Source organism: Gopherus flavomarginatus, chromosome 25 (genome assembly GCF_025201925.1).
Source record: "Gopherus flavomarginatus isolate rGopFla2 chromosome 25, rGopFla2.mat.asm, whole genome shotgun sequence".
NCBI classification, from domain to species: Eukaryota; Metazoa; Chordata; order Testudines; family Testudinidae; genus Gopherus; species Gopherus flavomarginatus.
The window spans coordinates 1,369,293-1,389,147 of NC_066641.1; the positions used below are offsets into that span (position 1 = coordinate 1,369,293).

The 19,855-nt window shown below is 53.1% G+C and overlaps 1 protein-coding gene across 1 annotated transcript; it reads left to right on the forward strand.

Moving 5' to 3' along the window:
• The first annotated feature begins 274 nt into the window (after positions 1 to 274).
• FZD2 (frizzled class receptor 2) lies at positions 275 to 3,257 on the forward strand. Its single transcript, XM_050934945.1, has one exon. It carries the CDS (start codon positions 363 to 365, stop codon positions 2,040 to 2,042), a length of 1,680 nt encoding a protein of 559 aa, XP_050790902.1. The 5' UTR covers positions 275 to 362; the 3' UTR covers positions 2,043 to 3,257.
• The last annotated feature ends 16,598 nt before the right edge of the window (positions 3,258 to 19,855 follow it).

Below are 19,855 nucleotides of genomic sequence, written 5' to 3' on the forward strand. Positions count from 1 at the left end.
TGACCAATCCTGCCCTCGGGGCTGGTCCCTGCGTTTGAATCTGATTGGCCGCGAGGAAATTTTGGGCCGGGGCTTAGGGCCCGGGCCAGGCCGTTTCAAGGCTCCCTAGGGGCGGAGAGGGAGGAGGGGGCTGGCCTGGATTCTGCGCGCTCCAGGGCTGGGGGCCCCTTGAAACCGGCTAATTGGGGCTGAAGGGGGCTGGAGCCGCACAAAGGAGGGAGCTCCGAGACTTGGCCGGTCTGGCTGCGGGCAGGGCGCCCGGCGGCGGTCCCGGGACTCGGCGGCGGACTCCAGCGCGAACTTTGCCGGGCCCGGGAGGGGCGCGTTAGCTCGGGAAAGGCGGCGGCGGCAGCACTGGCATCATGCGCCCGTCCAGCGTCCTGCACCGCCTGGCCTCGCTGCTGCTGTGGCTGAACGTGCTGGGCCCGGGCCGGGGCCGGGGCCAGTTCCACGGCGAGAAGGGCATCTCCATCCCGGACCACGGCTTCTGCCAGCCCATCTCCATCCCGCTCTGCACCGACATCGCCTACAACCAGACCATCATGCCCAACCTGCTGGGCCACACCAACCAGGAGGACGCGGGGCTGGAGGTGCACCAGTTCTACCCGCTGGTGAAGGTGCAGTGCTCGCCCGAGCTCAAGTTCTTCCTGTGCTCCATGTACGCGCCGGTGTGCACGGTGCTGGAGCAGGCCATCCCGCCCTGCCGCTCCATCTGCGAGCGGGCGCGCCAGGGCTGCGAGGCGCTCATGAACAAATTCGGCTTCCAGTGGCCCGAGCGCCTGCGCTGCGAGAACTTCCCCCGCCACGGCGCTGAGCAGATCTGCGTGGGGCAGAACCACTCGGAGGACGGCGGCTCCCCGGCGCTGCTCACCAGCCCCGCGCCGCTGCCCGGCCAGGGCACCCCGGGCGCGCCGCGCTACGCCACGCCGGAGCACCCGTTCCACTGCCCGCGGGCGCTGCAGGTGCCCAGCTACCTCAACTACAAGTTCCTGGGCGAGAAGGACTGCGCGGCGCCCTGCGAGCCGGCCCGCGGCGACGGCCACATGTTCTTCAGCCAGGAGGAGGTGCGCTTCGCCCGGCTCTGGATCCTGGTGTGGTCCGTGCTCTGCTGCGCCTCCACTTTCTTCACCGTCACCACCTACCTGGTGGACATGCAGCGGTTCCGCTACCCGGAGCGGCCCATCATCTTCCTGTCGGGCTGCTACACCATGGTGTCGGTGGCCTACATCGCGGGCTTCGTGCTGCAGGAGCGCGTGGTGTGCAACGAGCGCTTCCAGGAGGACGGGTACCGCACGGTGGTGCAGGGCACCAAGAAGGAGGGCTGCACCATCCTCTTCATGATGCTCTACTTCTTCAGCATGGCCAGCTCCATCTGGTGGGTCATCCTCTCCCTCACCTGGTTCCTGGCCGCCGGCATGAAGTGGGGCCACGAGGCCATCGAGGCCAACTCGCAGTACTTCCACCTGGCCGCCTGGGCCGTGCCGGCCGTCAAGACCATCACCATCCTGGCCATGGGGCAGGTGGACGGGGACCTGCTGAGCGGCGTCTGCTTCGTGGGGCTGCACAGCCTGGACCCGCTGCGCGGCTTCGTGCTGGCCCCGCTCTTCGTCTACCTGTTCATCGGCACCTCCTTCCTGCTGGCCGGGTTCGTCTCGCTTTTCCGCATCCGCACCATCATGAAGCACGGCGGCACCAAGACCGAGAAGCTGGAGCGGCTCATGGTGCGCATCGGCGTCTTCAGCGTCCTCTACACCGTGCCCGCCACCATCGTCATCGCCTGCTACTTCTACGAGCAAGCCTTCCGCGCGCACTGGGAGCGCAGCTGGGTGAGCGCGCACTGCAAGAGCCTGGCCATCCCCTGCCCGCTGCACTACGCGCCGCGCATGAGCCCCGACTTCACCGTCTACATGATCAAGTACCTCATGACCCTCATCGTGGGCATCACCTCGGGCTTCTGGATCTGGTCCGGCAAGACGCTGCACTCCTGGCGCAAGTTCTACGCGCGCCTGGCGCACAGCCGGCACGGCGAGACCACGGTGTGAGGCTGGCGGCGGGGGCCGGGGGGCGAGGGAAGGATTTAACACGCGCTGCTGCTTTTCAGTCGCATCTAAACCGCCTTGGAGTTTTCGGGTCAGGAACGGCCGAGGGTGGCTTGTAATTAGACCTGTACATAGCGTCTGTAAATGGAATTATATATTTCTATTTAAAACCAGCACGGAACCCGCGGAGATCCAGAAACTCTCTCGAGGCGGCTCGGCTCGGCTCGGCTCGGCTCCGCACGGCTCGGCCTGGCCGCCTCTCTTCGGTACGAACGTGTCGGGTTTTTCCCCTTCTCGGCCTTGGCAATAGCTCCCCTCTACATGGAGCCGGAGTGTCTGTCTGTGTTGGCTGCGGGGCAACGTTTTCAGTTGAACTTCCATAAGCGCCAGCCAGACCTGTGATTGCTTCCCTCGATCGCACTGCGGGGGCTGTCCTGTATTAAAGGCAGACTTTGGTTTGATTTTTTTTTAAGTACCCTTCTCCCTCCGTTGGAAGTTTACCAAGAAGCTTTTTTGCTTTTTAAATCTGAAGAGGGGCTGCCTCCCCCTGTTATCCTGACCTGAGTGGGGTGGCCTGGCTCTGAGGATCTGGCAGTGGTTTTGCTAAGGCTCTTCTGCCCAACTAGAGACTCCAGCGGAAGGCGCATGGGATTGATTCGTGACAAAAGCACACCCCAGTTCAGCGCTTTTCTCAAACCCCCTTTTTTAACCTTTGCCTTAAAGCTACTTTGCTGGCATTGTACATTTCACTCTCCCCAAATGCTGTGTACAGAAGTTTCTTTCTAAACTGTGTCCTTAGTAAGCAATCTGTTCTTTGCAAGTACAACTGAGTTTAAAAACACACACAACCCCCAAACCCTACTTCTGAGGGGTTTTTCCTAACTCAAGAGCTGTAATCCAAATTATAAAACCTTAGCAACTGCCATTTGAAACTTTGGTGGTGTGGTGCGCTTTCATTCAGGTAGGCATCATTGAAAGCAGTAAGTGGGTTGGGAAGGATCTTTTTACTTATTTGGGGGGGTGGGGGATGGGGAAGTGGCTCTCATTTTAAAGTTACTGCTTGCGGGGGAAAAAAAAAACAAAAAAACCCACCCCAGAGGGTTACTGTGCCTTGTCAGTGTTTGCTGATGTGTTCTGGAATCCTATAGCTGAAAACTCCTAGAAAGTTTAACAGATTTTTCTGTGAAATAAAGGTAAAGACTCTCTTTTGTAACTCCATGTTTGGCAGTGATGTGGTGAGGAAATGTTTGTTGCATAATTCTTAATCGCTCCTCTTACAACTTTTTTTTATTTTTAATTTCCAGGATTGGCCAATATGTTACAACTTTATTTTAAATTCTAAAAATCTTTTGTGGCTTACTGTGCAAACCATCAACTGCAAAGGAGAATATTTAGAACTTGATTTTAAAAATGAACAACTTTCTGCCACTGCACGCTTCAAACTTTCCCCTAATAACTACAATATTAAAGAGGGAAGCATTAAAATTAAGTTTATAGACCCTGCCCCCTATCAATGAATGCTGGCTTCATTCCTATTTTCACTCATTGTAGAATGTATAAATTATCCATTTGTAAGGTTTGTAATTCTCTTTTTATAATATTTAAGGGGAAGGGACTTGGATTGATTTCTTTGCCACCACATCAAATATACTTTAGTGTGAGTCTGCCTGTGTGTTTTGGAGTGGAGTTGGAAAGGGGAGAACATAAGGGTGGGAATCAGAAGACATTCATGGGTTGGGATTTTTTAAGTACAATTCATTAGAATGCTAGAAATAATCAGCTCATAACTTGAACTTTTCTTAATTTCACTGGTAGATTTCAGATCCTTTGGGCTGAAAAGCTGGTTTGATCAAAACAACAAGAATTGGCTTCCCTCCTCACAATTCAGTATTTCACTGGTAAATGGAGTCTGGTCTCAAAACAGCTTTAAGGAGTAATGTGTATGGCCTGATTCTGTTTACTTTAACTTGCCAGAAATTGACTAGAAAATACCATCCACTGGACTGTAATTATAATGTAGCTTGGGCTATAAGATCATGGCTAAAACAGCACAAAGCTGTGGTAGGATACAAAGAGTTAAACTACAAATCTTAGAGGGGTAGCCGTGTTAGTCTGGATCTGTAAAAGCAGCAAAGAATCCTGTGGCACCTTATAGACTAACAGACGTTTTGGAGCATGAGCTTTCGTGGGTGAATACATCTGAAGAAGTGGGTATTCACCCACGAAAGCTCATGCTCCAAAACGTCTGTTAGTCTATAAGGTGCCACAGGATTCTTTGCTGCTACTACAAATCTTGTGTATCTCCACTATAGATTGGGGGGAGGAAAACACCTCTTAGCTCTGATTTAATTTTCCAGTGGCAAATGGGGGAAATATCCCCGCCTCCCCTCAGTGGCATTTAAAAAGTGAGCCTTTTGCTTGCCTGCTGCTGCTACACCTACTTCCCCTGGGGTGTTGGCTCCCCCATCTCCTAAACCTTCCATAGGGTTGTAACATTTTAATCAAGGTGGCTTTGATTTACTGATTTTCCTCCCCTGCAGGGGGAAGAATGCCCAGGGAGATGCTAGATGCCAGTGTAAGCAGGGGGAGGACAGTGATGAAGGGGTGTGTGTGTGTTGGGAATGGTAAATTTTAACCCCTGTATTTGATTTAATCCCCCCCCCTTGGGCTCAAGAGACTGTAGAAGGGAATTTGGAAACATGCTGTAATTGCATGTGAGCTGGTTTCAAACTCCCGAGTAAGAAGGAGTAAGGGGTGGGGGGGGGGACTGTCCTAAAGGGAACCAGCTGGGAGTGGTAAGCTGTGAACATGTGTCCTGTATCAAACTGGGCCTGCTAGATAAAGGAGAAATACATTCCAGCTGTCTCGTGTGCCCTGGTCATTATTAGAGAGTGAGGGGGCGGATGCGTCACTGCTGGAGCCAAGGCTAGACCTTCCTGGGTACACGCGCTGTAGCTGGTTCTCTGCTGAGCCAGTACAAGTAAATCCCTTGCCGCAGAGCTGGCCTATTGATCCTGCAGGGCCAAAATGTGACTACAGATTTGGGGGGGCCTGAGCTCTAGAGCCACCCTCTGAAAATGGGGGCCTGTTGGGTGTCTTCTATAAGGCACCCAAACCCACCAGCTCCTTCTGAAAATCCTGCCCTGAGCCTTGAAGGTGTGAATGCCAGTTAAAGGGAATGTCTTCAAATCAGCTCCTCCCTTAAGAGGCTGGCAAGGCTCTGCTGCTGACACCCCTAACACTCCAAAGAACGTAGCTCTGCTCTACTTAGGTGTCAGCATATCCCTGGCTGCTGGGAGGGAAAGGCAGCACCCCCAGGGCCTGCAGCCTGCTGTTGACAGACAAGGAGTCTTCCCAGTCACTCTTTGAAAATGCCTGTATTTGTGCACTTTGAAATCAGCCTTCCTAATCAGCTTTGCTGCCCAGCAGCTGTTTTGTGTTACTCTGTTGTAGGAAGGCATTTCAGTTTACCCCTAAGAAGACAGATTACACCCAACCCTGCTGGAACGTCCTTTGTTTTTCACAGACAAAATGTCCTGTGCAAATCATGAGGGGAAGAGGGGAAATGCAAACTCTTCTCCAAGGATCGCAGGATCTGTGTGTGTGAAGCTTTCCAGTACCCCAGCTTAGAAAGAGACCCTGGAAGGGCTGGTTTCAGAGTGGCAGCCGTGTTAGTCTGTATCAGCAGAAACAAAGAAGAGTCCTTGTGGCACCCTAGAGACTGACAATTTTATTTGGGCATAAGCTTTCGCGGGATAAAACCCACTTCATCAGGGCTGTTACTTTGGAAAAGTTTGCACTGTGCTACCGTCTTTGTGATTTGTACCATGCTGGCCCCTGCAGCCTTCTCTTGGTGTTTGGCTAGAGGGCTTTTTAGTGAATTCATTTGTACCACCCTGGCCAGATTTCCACCCCACAAGAACTCAGTGCCAGCAGCACCCGTGTTCTCAATGAGTGCTGAGTCCTGTTGAAAACCTGACTCAGAGATTGTAGGGCTGAGAAGGAAGCAGTTTCATTCAATCAATCTTTGGTTCCCAGTTTTCTGTAAACCAGGAGTTCTCGAAGTGGGCGTCAGGACCCCTCAGGGGCTTGCAAGGTTCTTACGTGGGAGGGGTCGTGAGCTGCCAGCCTCCACCCCAAACCCTGCTTTGCCTCCAGCATTTATAATGGTGTTAAATATATAAAAAAGCATTTTTCATTGATTGGGGGGGGTTGCCCTCAGAGGTTTGCTCTGTGAAAGGAGTCACTAATAAAAAACAGTTTGAGAATCACTGTGTAAACGCTTCTCTTGTTCTAAGGCTCTCGGCCATCTCATTTTAACCAAATAATCTGTATCGTTCTCTACTGCCATGGACCCTACCTTGTGATTTAATACAAGGGCCTTTCACGGGCTTTTTTTGTTTTAGGTTAGAGTTGAATTGGATGCTTTTTTTTTTTTTTGAAATGGGAATGGGGGGAGGGTTTTGTTCCCAGTTAAGTGTGGAAAGTTGACAGACTGGCTTTGAAATGGAGATTTCCCCCCACCCCCAACGCTCAAGAAAAGCAGCAGTCTGCTTAATGCATTAAACATCCCAGCTGTTGTACAGAAGGAAAAGACTAGAAAGTTTCATCTAGTCAGGGAAGAAACATCCCCAGGTTTGGGGAGCGGGGCAGGGGAGGGGGGGAGAGCGGGTTGTTCTCTCTGCTATAAACTCTCATCCCAGTCCAGGAATTATTTTAAATAAATAAATTCCTTTGCACCAGACTGGAGACTGCCCAGTCATGCAGACAAAAAGCCCTTCTTTAAATGACTCAGTTGCGAATCAGTGCTCAGAGGAGCATGAGGCAATCTGAGCTGCTTAATAAACACACAACTTTTTTTCCAGACAGAAAAAAGCTGGCTCTGGGCAGGGAGAAAACTGAACCCCCCGAGTGACTTTGCCAGTGAAGTAAGCAGCTGAAAAAGGGGTCAGGGGGTGGCTGAGTGAGATAAAGGGAAGTTGGGATTCAACCCTGCCTATCTAGGAGGTTGCTTCATGCTCCTTGTCGTGGCATCAGTAGGCTTCCATCCAGGCCCTTTACCTCTGTCTCCTATAGGCTCCAATCCTGCAGGCTCCCCCCACATCAAGGGGGCTCCCCACATGGGTGCAGGGGTCCAAGCCTGGGGAGCAGGGACTGAGGCCTATCTGGATCCATCAATCTTTAAGCTGATCTGGGAACTGAAATAAAGAGGAGTCTCTGAAGCAGCAAAGGCTGGGTGTTGGTGCTTTAATAAATAACACCCTGGGCCAGCTGGAAGAGAGAAGGGGGCTCTTCTCTGGGGAGAGGGTGGGATGCTGCATGCACTGTGCCTATTGCAGAGAGCAGGGACAGTGCCTGCCATCCGGCAGAGGTGCGGTCCCTTTGATGTGAACTAATTAGGCCTGTGATGTTTTCACAGCTGGCTTAGTGTGGCTGGGCTCTTTGGAAGTCAATTAAAGTGCAGCTCTAACCCCCACTTCCAATCAAACACCCCAACTGATACCAGGCCCCCCTTGCAGGTCCCCAGGGAACCTCCAACTCCTCACACAGTGGTTTGAGAGGAAAGACTCAGCAGGTTTTTCTAGGGCTGTATATTTGAATCCAGATAATGTATGTAAATTGTAACCTTTTTATCTAATCCTTGGGAGGGACATATTGTGTTCTTAAAGCGATGGGGTCAGGCTGAGGGGAGCGCTAAAGGAGTGCAGCTGGATCTATATCCCAAAGTGGTAGAGAGCAGAAATCCTTCTCCAAAGAGAAAGCCGTCTCTCTATTGGTCATAGCCCCGCGGTAGCAATTCATCACCGGCTCACGCTGGGCCTAGAACCTTTTATGAGTTCTGGTTTTTTAGTTAGAAAAGTAGGATTGTCTTTAAGTTACACAAGTGTGTGTGTGTGTGTGTGTGTGTGTGTGTAAACAAATACGTTCACCAATGTGCTCAGGACTTTTCGTGCTTCTCTAACTCTCGGATGGTGGGGGGCTGTACTGACCCCCTGGGCGTGGCTTGGGCTACACTGAAAAGCCCCAACCCTGCAGCCTCTTCAGTGGGTGGGTAGCTTTGTGCTGGAGCGCAGCCTCACTGAAGCTGGTGGGGCTGCTTCCATGAGCACAGTTATGTGAGTTTAAGAGCTTATCCAGCCTGGGAAATTGACTGGCAGAGCTAGACCAACCTGCTCATGGCTGCCTGTAGCTGCGCTGGTATAACTCAGATAGTTCCTGTGCTCTAGCTATGCTGGGTAATTACCCTGTGTAAACAAGCACTCTGTTTGTTTGCAAGGTTGGTGCTTTGTGCGCGTGATCTCCCCAGTGGCACGTATAAATAAAGTTAGTCGTGTGTAAGTGTTTGCAGGATCGTGGCCTGTATTTGTGCAACAAATCCCTCCTCTTCCCCCACAAAAGAATCTCTTACGGAGATAGATATAGCTATTACTACCTATCAGTGCCCGAGGTAGCAGGGACTGAATGGTAAATTTAAGGTGCGTTTCCAAAACCATGTCTCCAAGGTAAACTGCAGCAATCTACTCTGCTGGGTCAATTTCCCTGCCTGCCATGGGAAGTGCTCTCTCTTTGGTGTAAGGAGTGCTTGAGCTAAGGCTCACTGAAGTCAGTAACAGTCATCGCTGCCTTTGGATCAGGGAAATTCACACACGGGGCTGAGTGCCAAGTCCCGTTGCCGTAGAAAGTTCAGTTGGCTTCAATGGCGGTGGGACCTGGCTCAGAGCGTTGGAGAGAGACCAGGATCAAATCCATCAGGGATAGAATTCTGTTCCTAGGTTCATTGAGCCCAAGGCCATGGTGATCATGTCAGCTGACCTTCCGCATAGCACATAGCACAATAATTCCCAGAGCTGAGCTTTCAGGGGACCATCCATCTTGCTTTAAAAAGTGCCAGTGATGGAGAATCCACCGTGAGCCTTGGTAGGTTGCTCCAATGGTTAATTACGCTCCCTGTTAACAAATGACATCTTGGTTCCAGTCTGAATTTGTTTAGCTTCAACTTGCAGACGCTGGACCTTTGCTGGATTGAAGACCTCATTATCAAGTATCTGTTCCCATGCAGCTACTTATAAACTGTGATTGAGCTTGTTGAGTCTCTCTCCGTCAGGCAGGGTTTCTAATCTGTTAGTCAGTCTTGCGGGTCCTCACCGAACTCTCTGCAATTTATCAACATTCTTCTTGAAGTGTGGGCACCAGAACTGAACACAGGATTCCAGCAGTGGTTACACCTGTGCCAAATACAGAGGAAAATTAGCCTTTGCTCGTCAAGATTCCCTGTTTAGGCATCCCAGGATCGCATTCGTTCTTTTGGCCACATCACACTGGGAGCTCACGTTCAGCTGATTTTCCCCCACGCCCGCCACCTCCCCTGCTTCCCAGGATCGAGTCCCCCATCCTGCAAGTGTGGCCTGGTTCTTTGTTCCTAGATGAGTACGTTTACTTGTAGCCATATTAAAATGCATAGTTAGCCTTCACCCAGTTTACCAAACGATCCAGATCACTCTGTATCAGTGAACTGCCCTCATCATTAGTCTCCATTCCCCAATGTTTGTGTCATCTGCAAACTTGGTCAGCAGTGATTTTTATGTTTTCGTCCAGGTAATTACTAAGAATGGTAGCTAGTGGAGGGCCAAGAAGTGATCCCTGCAGGACCCTGCTGGGAACACACCCACTTAATGATGATTCCCCATTTACAGTTGCATTTGAGACATACCAGTGGGCCGATTTTTAAGCCATTTAACATGCCATATTAATCTTGTATTGTTCTAGTCTTCTAATCAAAATGTTGTGTGGTACCAAGTCAAATGCCTTACAGAAGCCTGGGAGCAGGTCTACAGTAGGAAATTAGCTTGGTATAACTAAGTTGAATGCATCAAACTTGGCATAGACAGCATTAAGTTGACAGGAGACTTCTCCCATTGACCCTTGCTAGCGCCTCTCAGGGAGGAGGAGGAGTACCTGCACCAAGGGGAGACCCCCTTTTCACTGATGCTATCCAGTGGTGCTACTGGAGCATTTTAAGTGTAGACAAACCTGTTATCAACCGCTCTTGAAATCTCATCAAAGAGAGATATCAAGTTAGGCCGACAGGATGTGTTTTCCATAAATTCATGCTGAGTGGCATTAATTTCATTACCATCCTTCTCTATTAATCCAGTCCCGTATCAGCCACTCTATTATCTGGCCCAAGAGCGATGTCAGGCCTATAATGACCCAGGTCATCGCTTTTACCTTTTTAATATTGGTACAACATTGGCTTTCAGTCGTCTGGAATTTCCCCAGTGCTCCAAGACTTACTGAAAATTAACATTAATGGTCCAGCGAGCTCCTCAGCCAGCTCTTTTAAAACTCTTGGATGCCAGGTACTGGTACTTGCTGATTTGAAAATGTTGAACTTTTTAACTGTTTAACATCCTCCCAAGATACCACTGGAATGGAGAGAATGGAACAGCCTTCCAAGGGGAGTAGTGAGGTCAAAAGACATATCTGGCTTCAAGACTAAGCTTGATAAGTTTATGGAGTGGATGGTATGAAAATTAGGGATAGCCTAATTTTGGCAATTAATTGATCTTTGACTAGTAGCGGTAAATATGCCCAATGACTTGTGATGGGATGTTAGCTGGGGTGGGATCTGAATTACTACAGAGAATTCTTTCCTGGGTGCTGGCTGGTGAGTCTTGCCCACATGCTCAGGGTTTAGCTGATCGCCATATTTGAGGTCGGGAAGGAATTTTCCTCCAGGGCAGATTGGCAGAGGCCCTGGAGGTTTTTCGCCTTCCTCTGCAGCGTGGGGCACGGGTCACTTGCTGGAGGATTCTCTGCACCTTGAAGTCTTTAAACCACGATCTGAGGACTTCAATAACTTAGATATAAGTCAGGGGTTGTTACGGGAGAGGTGGGTGGGGTTCTGTGGCCTGCATTGTGCAGGTCGGACTAGCTGATCATAATGGTCCCTTCTGACATTAGAGTCTCTGAGTCTGTCACCGTCATCATCCTTGCCACACAGTCTGAGTTGGGGACTGGATTAAGCTACAGTCATTCCAGTGTCGCTGCTCTGCTGTCAGTCCGCACCCCACAAGCACCAGCCAGTGCGGCTTTTCCTGAACCCTGCTCTGTGCTTGGTGCTGTATCTCTAAGCCCTGTACTGCGCGGGGCCTTCAAGTTATTTAGAGTTGTGGAGAACCGGCCCAAATACTGACTGTGCAGCTCCCTGGCTCGCAGTCCTTATCAACCCCCTTCGGCCAGCAGATGATGATTTGTTGACACAGCAGCAGGCAGTGACTGATTGTTCCTAGGTGATGGGGGCGGGGTGGGGGAGCCCAGTAAGCTTTTTAAAGTCCTCTGGAAGCAAGACCCCTGGACCAGGGCTGTCCTTTTGCCCCTTCGTTATCAGTAGTGACCTTTCCCCCACCCCGGCCATGTGGGGACGGAGCATCTGAGGGTGCTCTCCACAGGGCTAGCAGAGCCCACTGGCGAGGTGAATATTTAGTCAGGTGCTGATGGGTCAATTAACACAATTGTAAATTCTAGTGTAGATGTGTGCAGGAGCAAACGGTTCTGGAAATCCACACAATTTATAATCAGGCGAGTTAATGTGTGTTAATTAACAGATCAGGGCATAGCTGAAAGTTCCCTGGTGTTCGGCACAGGTCTAACTGCCCCAGCGCTTCATGTCATTCGCCATGATTTACTGATGGGGAAACTGAGGCACAGAGCAAGGCAGTGACAGGTCTCCACCAGGGCTGGGAATAGGCGCCAGCTCTCCGGAGTCCAAGCCTGCTCCACTTGGCTATGCAGGCTCCACTAGCGCTCACGCTGTTGCGGGCTCTGGTGGGGGAAGGACTTGTCTCAGCACAGCCAGGAACATAGTCCATATCTGGTGCCATCCCACTGGCAGCAGAGTCAAAGTTTTGGTGCCTTCAGCTCCCCTGGGCCTCTGGAGGGAGTTAGACCAGAAGTCTCACCTTGGCTGTAGCTGCCCTGAGGAGAAAACTGCTATTCCAGTTAGCTGGAACCTTGGGTTAGGGCCAGTTTATTCCAGCGTGAAAGCCGGTGCGATGCTGCATGGACCAAACCCGGCACAAGCTGCTTCTGCCCTGGCCCTTGCACTGAGGTCTGAGGGAGGCTGGCAGACCTTGGCTGAAGGGCCAGGACGGTAGGAGGCAACACAACCAGGTTTGGGGATAGAAACAGGCTGTTGGGAAAAGTGGGGAGAGACTCTGAGCTTTGTGGTCAGATACAGTTTAAATTCCACAATTTACCACCACCACTCTCCCCCGCCATCACCCCGTTGCCCCCTCCTGCTGAGTTACAGCGAGCAACTGGCCGGTCTTTAGCTGGGCAGAGACTAAACAGAGGGTAGATGGTGGCAGGGTTAAAAACGATTCCCCTCCCTGAGCTGGATCTGGTCGTCCACCACTGTCCCTTACGTCTGTGCAACGAGTTGAGTCGAGCCCCAGTCTCTGGATTTCCAGCCCTGTCCATGCCACACCACTGCCTCCTAGCCCAAGGAAAGGAGGCCTTTGTGTGTAGAAGCTCCAGAGCCTCAGGCAGCCTGATGGTCATGGATACAGCTGGCCTGTCCCACCACCGAGTTTTCAGCCTGGGACTACCAGCATGGATTGCTCAGTGGCATTGCTGATTGAGGGCCAAGTCCTGAACTCAGGTATTGGGGTGCTCAGCACCAAGCCAGGATCAGGCCCTTAATGTTCCATTGACTTGCTCAGACCCTTAACTCCCCAACGTTGCTTAATCAGAGTCATGTCTACACTCTCCAGGAAACCTCTCTGTGCCCTATCTGTCCCCCGTCTCTCCGCGATTGTCAGCAGCATTTTGGAGAATAATGAAACAGACCCACAGAACCCCGCTAAGCAGCAGAAACAACCCAGCAACACAGGAAGTGTCACTTTTCACGGTGGAACGCAGACCAACCCAAAGGGCACGTCCTGTCTGCACCCCCCCAGGGGGGACCTAACTCCATGTGGAGTGGTGGCAGCTGGGAACTGGTTCGGCACCAGAGCTGTGATAAGAGATCCCCGACCCCAGCCTAGCTTCCATCTCGCCTGATAGGGGCTGATAAGATGCCTCTTTTCTCTGTTGATCTGGAGCCAATCCCCCATTGTGATGCTCAGGCTGTTTTTGTAGCAATGGGCTGAGGGTCCAAACCCTGAAAATCTGTCAGTCAAACTGAGTGAAAGGGCTGGATCCTCAGCTGCCCTGAATCAGTGTAGGGGCATAGGGAGTTACCAGCCTGGAGCAGGGCAGGGCTCCCCCTACTCCAGCATTCCTTCTCCAGCGGTGGCCAGCACCTGCTGCTTCTGAGGATGGTGCAGAAACCCTGCAGTTACAGGAGAACCTGCCCTATGGAGAGCTCCTGACCCTGGGAACTAGCAGCTGGCTTAAGCCCTGATGCAGGTGGCTGTGTAACCTGGCCCCGTTCTTTGCTTTTGCTGGAATTTACCTTTCTGACTCTGGCCATCCTTGTTATCCAGACACACGCCTGATCCCCACTGCAGCTGGATCAGAGACTCACAGAACTGGGGCTGGAAGGGATCTCGAGAGGGCAGCCCTAGCCCATCCCTGACAGGACAGGGGCTTGCCCAGTCTCTTCTTAAAACTCTGCAGTGTGTGTGGGGGGATTCCCCAGCCTCCCCCGGCAACCTGGTGCACAGCTTAGCCACCCAGCATGTTCTAGGGCAAGAGCCATCCCCAGCAGCTGAGCATCACGCCCAAATTCTTCACATGCAGAACCCCAGTGAGTGTCTCTGATGAGCGTGAAGCTCTGGCTGGGACCAGGCACACGCCCACACTTTGTGGGCAGGGACAGTGTTTTCTAGAGCTCAGGACTGGCATCATGAGCTCTCCGTCCTGGGTGGGTCCCCTAGAAACCACAGCGGCACAAATAAAGGAGAAGGTGTCGGGCCAGATTCTGCCCGAGCAGGGCTAGTCTTGGTCCTCAGAGATGGCTCTGAATCCCTGCAAGGCAGGAGATGGCTGGAGCGCACATCCGATTTAGACGTCATTGTTGGCTTCCCAGGCAGCTTGGCAGAGAATGGGCGGGGGGACTCATTACACATGTGGGAGTAGCTTGTAAGAATGCCATGCCATCAACAGGCAAAGCCCTGCCTCCTGGAGGCATGTGAGGTTTTAACTGGCCCCTCTCTCCATCACATGTCTCCCCCTTGGTGGGGGGAACACGGGATCTCTGCCCTGAGAAAGCCCATCAGTCTGGTGCTTTTAGGCTGACCAGACAGCAAGTATGAAAAATCGGGACAGAGGGTGGGGTAATAGGCACCTATATAAGACAAAGCCCCAAATATTGGGACTGTCCCTATAAAATTGGGACCTCTGGTCACCTTGGAGGCAGAAAGGAGTCCACACAACAAAGTCAGTGTCCAGAGATGAGCTTCCCCTAGGCTGGGGGTTGTTACAAGCTGGGCTTTTAGTTCACACCAGTTTCTAATACGGTGCTGAGCTAGCTCAGGCCTTATGATGCAGGATAGGGCCATTGTCCCCATCTCGGAGCTGGGACAGCTGAGCCACTGGGGGCTGTGGGAGTTGCCTAAGGTCACACAGGAAATCAGTGGCAGAGCTGGAAAGAGAACTTGGGAATCCAAATGTTTCTGTTCTGACTGCCAGACCCCACTCCCCTGCCAGTGCTGGGAATAGGACCCAGGAGTCCTGCTCCCAGCCTCCCTGCTCTAATCACCAGATTTCACTCCTCTATCAGAGCTGGAAAAAGGACCCAGGAGTCCTAGCACCTCATCCTCCCTGCTCTAACCACAAGATATACCTAAGTGTAGTAGTGAAGGATGTGATTCCATCCTGCTTCAGCATTACCCATGAGTAGCTCCAGTCCCCAGAAACCCCCAGCATTAATGTCCGTGCTAGGAGGCAGCCCCTCTACCACAAGTAAGAGCTGGACTCTTCAGGGAAAGAAATGTTGTTGTCGAGCTTCCGAGAATTTTACACAGAACAACATGTCACTGTCACTAACAATAGGGGACAGCAGGGCCTTGGTTAACGGGGCCTGTGTTGGCTAAGCAGTGCCACAGCCCCTGTGATTGCATTTCCCTTGCTTGGGGTGAGTGGCTTGGCACTTGGGGGAGAGCTGGGACCCCACGTGCTCTTCTCCATTCTGTCAGGCAGTGTGTGTCTAATGGTTAGAGTAGTGGAGTGGGAGTTGGGACTCCTGGGCCTGTTCCTAGCTCAGCACTGACTTGCTCTGCCCCCTTTGGCGGATCTCTGTGGACCCGACTTGCAGAATGCAGCACTCCCATTGCAGTCAATGGGAGCATCTGAAAAATCAGGCTGTTAGCCTCTTTTTGCCTCAGTTTCCCCCTCTTTACCATGGGGATAATGACAGCTCTCCCCCTTTGCAGTCCCTAGGTGAGTGGCCCATAGTACAGCCCCGTGGGATTTATCACTCTTTCCCTAGAAGAGCAGCGGGTGCATGTGTCTGTCCCCTCGCACTGGGAGCCATGCCCAAAAGCTGCATCAGCCCTGCCTGGGCTCCCTGTAGGCCAGGCCTGGGCAGCTGCGAGCCGGCAGCATGGACAGACCCAGCAGAGCTGGCACTGGAGAAATTGCATCTTATTGTGACTTTGTTTTTGTGTGCAGGGCAGGGTCTGTGCTGATCCAGCTGCAGGGGCAAATCCAAGGCTGTGACACCCCCTCTCCCAGCAACCTGGGGCTGGTCCTGTCTCTTTAAATATGCATTGTCGCTCCTCACTCAGGACAATGCAGTGCTGTTAATCCCCTGACAAAAGGTGTCAATGGGCTGAATAACACCGAGGTAGCAGAAAAGAGCTACCTGAGCCTCGGCGCCAGCTGTGCAAGCCCCCACCCCCAGTCCTCTGGCCTGAACCACTTTGTGTGGGGCCAGCTGGTGTGTAGCACTGGGCGTGGAGGCTTTCTGGAGCAGAGGGCAGGCAGGGACCTGCCCTCCGGCCGTAGCTCCTCAGAGATATGCACAGAGCCCCCTGGGAGCGCTTAGCATTGACTCAGCCTTGCAGCCTCCACCCCGTGTGGTCAGTGCCACTATGCTGATTATACAGGTGGGGAAACTGAGGCACGGAGCGGGGCAGAGACTTGCCCCAGGTCACCCCGTGAGTCAGTGGCAGCGGGGGAGCATGAGCACTTGCAGTGCAGTAGTGCCTGGAGACTCCAGCTGCCATCGGGGTGTTTCTGTGCCAGGCGCCGTATGGACACATGGCATGGGACAGCCCCTGCGCAGCATTCGCAATCCAGACAAAGGTTGGGAGGGGAAAGAAGCGCATGCAGTGACTTGCCAAATGTCACACAGTCAGTCAGTGGCGGAGGTGGGAATAGAGCCAAGGAGTCCTGCCTCCCAGGTCTCCCCGTCAGGCCCAAGGCCGGGCTGCAAAGGCACTGCAGGTGCAAAGGCCTGTGGCGCCGTTTGGGAGCGGGTGGCTGTGCTGAGTGCAGAGGTGTCCGAGGGTGCACGTCGCTCTGGGTGCTGGGGGGCCAGGAACAGGAGGGATGACTGATCCCAGAACGTGTCCTTCCAGCTCCCGCCCCCTGGGCCAGGGATCTGCCGCTAGCAGAGCCACGGGCTGGTGGGGCCTTGGGGAACTCTTCTCTGGAGGCATCAGCGCCAGCCCCCAGGCGCCCCAGTCCCATACCCACCAGCCAGGGACCCGCATCCCAGTCAGGAGTCTGTGCCCCCAGCCTCCCCCAAGGACACACTGCCTCAGTGGGGAGCCTGCCTGCGACAGCCCCGCTGGGCTCACATTCCTCACCCCAAATCCTCCTGCGCCCCCTGCACTCACTCTTCTCTTTCTTTCCCTCATTCTCTCTCTCTTTGTTTCTTCCTCCCTCCCTCCCTCCCCCTCGTCTTTTTTCCAAGCCCCTTTCCAGGGATTCCCTCCCCGCCCCCCATTTCCAGTTTTTGCACAGCGCTGAGCATCAGCAAGCAAGGGGGGGCGGGAGGAGAGAGGGGACTGAGAACAAAGCCTTTTGGGGACATGGTTTCCTTTCTTCAAACCTCTCCAGATGCTAGTGTGTTCTCGCACACTGCGTGTGCCGCGGCCAGGCCTGGGGAGGGAGCAGGCGGGCGGGGGAGGCATCAGTCTGCACTAGGGCTCTAGCAGGCTAGGCTGTGCGAGAGGAGGAGGGGTGTGAGAATGGGGAAGGTGAAAGGAGGAGTGTGGGTGCTGGGGGGCCAGGAATAGAAGGGGTGACTGATGGAGCACAGCACCAGGATGTGTTCCCCAGAGCAGCAGGCCTGGGCCAGGAGCAGAGGAGGAGGCGTCGGCAGCACTGTTAGAATGTGCACACTTGGATCTGCTCACCGCCACGCAATCACAGAGAGGCACACCCAGACCCACAACTCATGGAGACACACGTACATACACCCAGACCCACAACTCAGGGAGACACACATGGACACACAACTCACAGAGAGACATATACACACAACACACCCAGACACACAACTCACGGACACACACGTACATACACCCAGACACACAACTCACAGAGACACACATGCATACACCCAGATGCACACCTCACAGAGAGACACATACATACAACATAGCCAGACACACAACTCACAGAGACACACACAAAGTCACACACGGACATAAAACTCACAGAGACACATACACAGAGACTCCCAGACACATAGACATACAATTCACAGAGAAACACACACAGACACACCTACATATACAACTCACAGAGATGCACACCCAGATACACATACACCCACACATACATAGACATACATCTCACAGAGACATGTGCACAAAGATACCTTGGAAGACAGCAAGACACAAAATTCAGCACTGAGAGGCACACACACAGGGACACATTGTGACACACTCTAAGACAGACACATGCACAAACACTGACACACCCAGGCAGATGAAAAATCTTACACATGATCACCAAACACAACCCAAGATCTGCTGACGGACACCTCCGACCCCCAAGCTCTCACCCCAGGCCAGTCTTCCTAAGCCCGTGCGCGCGCGCGCGCACACACACACACACACACACACACACACACACACACACACACACACACACACACACACACACACACACACACACACACACACACACACTGCAGTTAAAGGCCGTCCCATATGGGAGTTCAATCTTCTTCTGGCTGAGTCCGAGTCTTGCCTCTGGCTCTGGTTTCAGTTGATCAGCGGGATCCTTCTCTCTGAATTGCAGGCCGGGCTCTGGACTCCAGCCCCCATCTCCCCTCTGGGTACTGCTGCCCCTTATGTGCAGCAATAACCCCCCCCCCCACCTCCCAGCCGGCACATTGGCTGCGCACCCAGTAGGCGCGTAACTGTCTGTGTGGTGCCACCTGCCTAAGCTGGGGCTCCCCTGACTGGGGTAAGGGGCCCCATGGTACGGAGTGCACCAGCTTGTCTGTGAAATAGGGCAACATCCTGAGAGCCAGGACTCCTGGGTTCCATTCCTAGGTGTTGGAGAAGAGGAAGGCGTAGGGGTTAAACAAGTGCTCTGGAGTCAGAAGTGCTGGGCTCTGCTTCCAGCTCTGGCACTACCTTGCTGTGTCCTTGAGCAGTCCCGCCCCGGCTGTGAAAAGGGGTGACTGGCACTTCTCCACCTCTGTGGAGTGCTGCGAGCTCTGGCACGGTGCTAGCTGACTGGGAGACACATCTCGTGAGATTAAACCCAAGCTCTAGAACCCAATCATTTCCTCCCAGGGTTATTTATTGGTGGGGCATCGGCACTCTGCAGGCGTGTGAGCGCGAGGTCCTGCCCCAAAGATCTTACAGTGCAGAGACGGTGACTGCAGCCAAGGACTCGATGACCTCTGGAGGTCCCTTCCAGTCCTAGAGTCTATGAATCTAAGGGAGAACTGAGTGGGAAGTCGGACTGAATTCCCCAGATCCCACGCTGGCCCCATCCTGTGGCTGCAGGTGCACAAATGCCCATGGAAAGTGAAGGTGAAGACGGCGTGTTCGAGGGCTGTGTCTGACAGTAGTTGATATGGGACAGAGCCCAGCTGTGAGACAGAGCACCCCACACCCCTTGCCAGAGCTCTGGGACAGATGGAGCCAGAGGAGGGTCTGACTGTTCTTCTCAGCAGGTCTAGCCACCCACATGAGTCCCGCTGCCAGTGACCGTGGTGAAGTGTGGGGCAGGCTTCGGGAGCTGGCATGGACACAGCAAGATAAGTCAGTCTCCTGGCACACACAGCTACCATGATCAGAGGGCAGGAGCGGGAACCCCGCACCCAGGCAGCAAGGCTCACAGGTGCTTAGTTCTAGGACTGGCTCTTGGAGCACGGCCTGTGGGTCCCAGCACAGCAAAGGTCCAACGATGTCTATGCTCCATTGATCTTACTTAGCTGCTCCCACCCCCGAAACACCCCCTTCCCCTGGCCGCAGCTCCTGGGTAGGAGTGCGACACTCATCCGATCGGTGAACAGAAACAATACCATGTGATTCCTGACTGGTCATAGTTCAGACCACTAGACGACCTGCCATAAGGTGTGGGCTTGTGGGTAGGGCACTGGCCTGGGACTCAGGAACCAGGGATTGTAAAACCTGCTTTGCCACCAACTCTGTGTGCAACCTCAGGCAAGTCACGGCATCGCCCTCTGCCTCAGTTTCCCCATTTGTAACATGAATCTAATCATATTCCCCTACCTTGAAGCTGTGATAAGGGCCTGAATCCCAACCCAAGGGCGAGGTCCTGCAGGGGCCAGGCTGCCACAGCAGGCGCTAGTGAGCTAACACTCGTTTCTAGAGGCTCCAACAGAGAGGAGAGCCCTCTTGTGCAAACATGGAATAAGAATCAGTTCCTCCCGC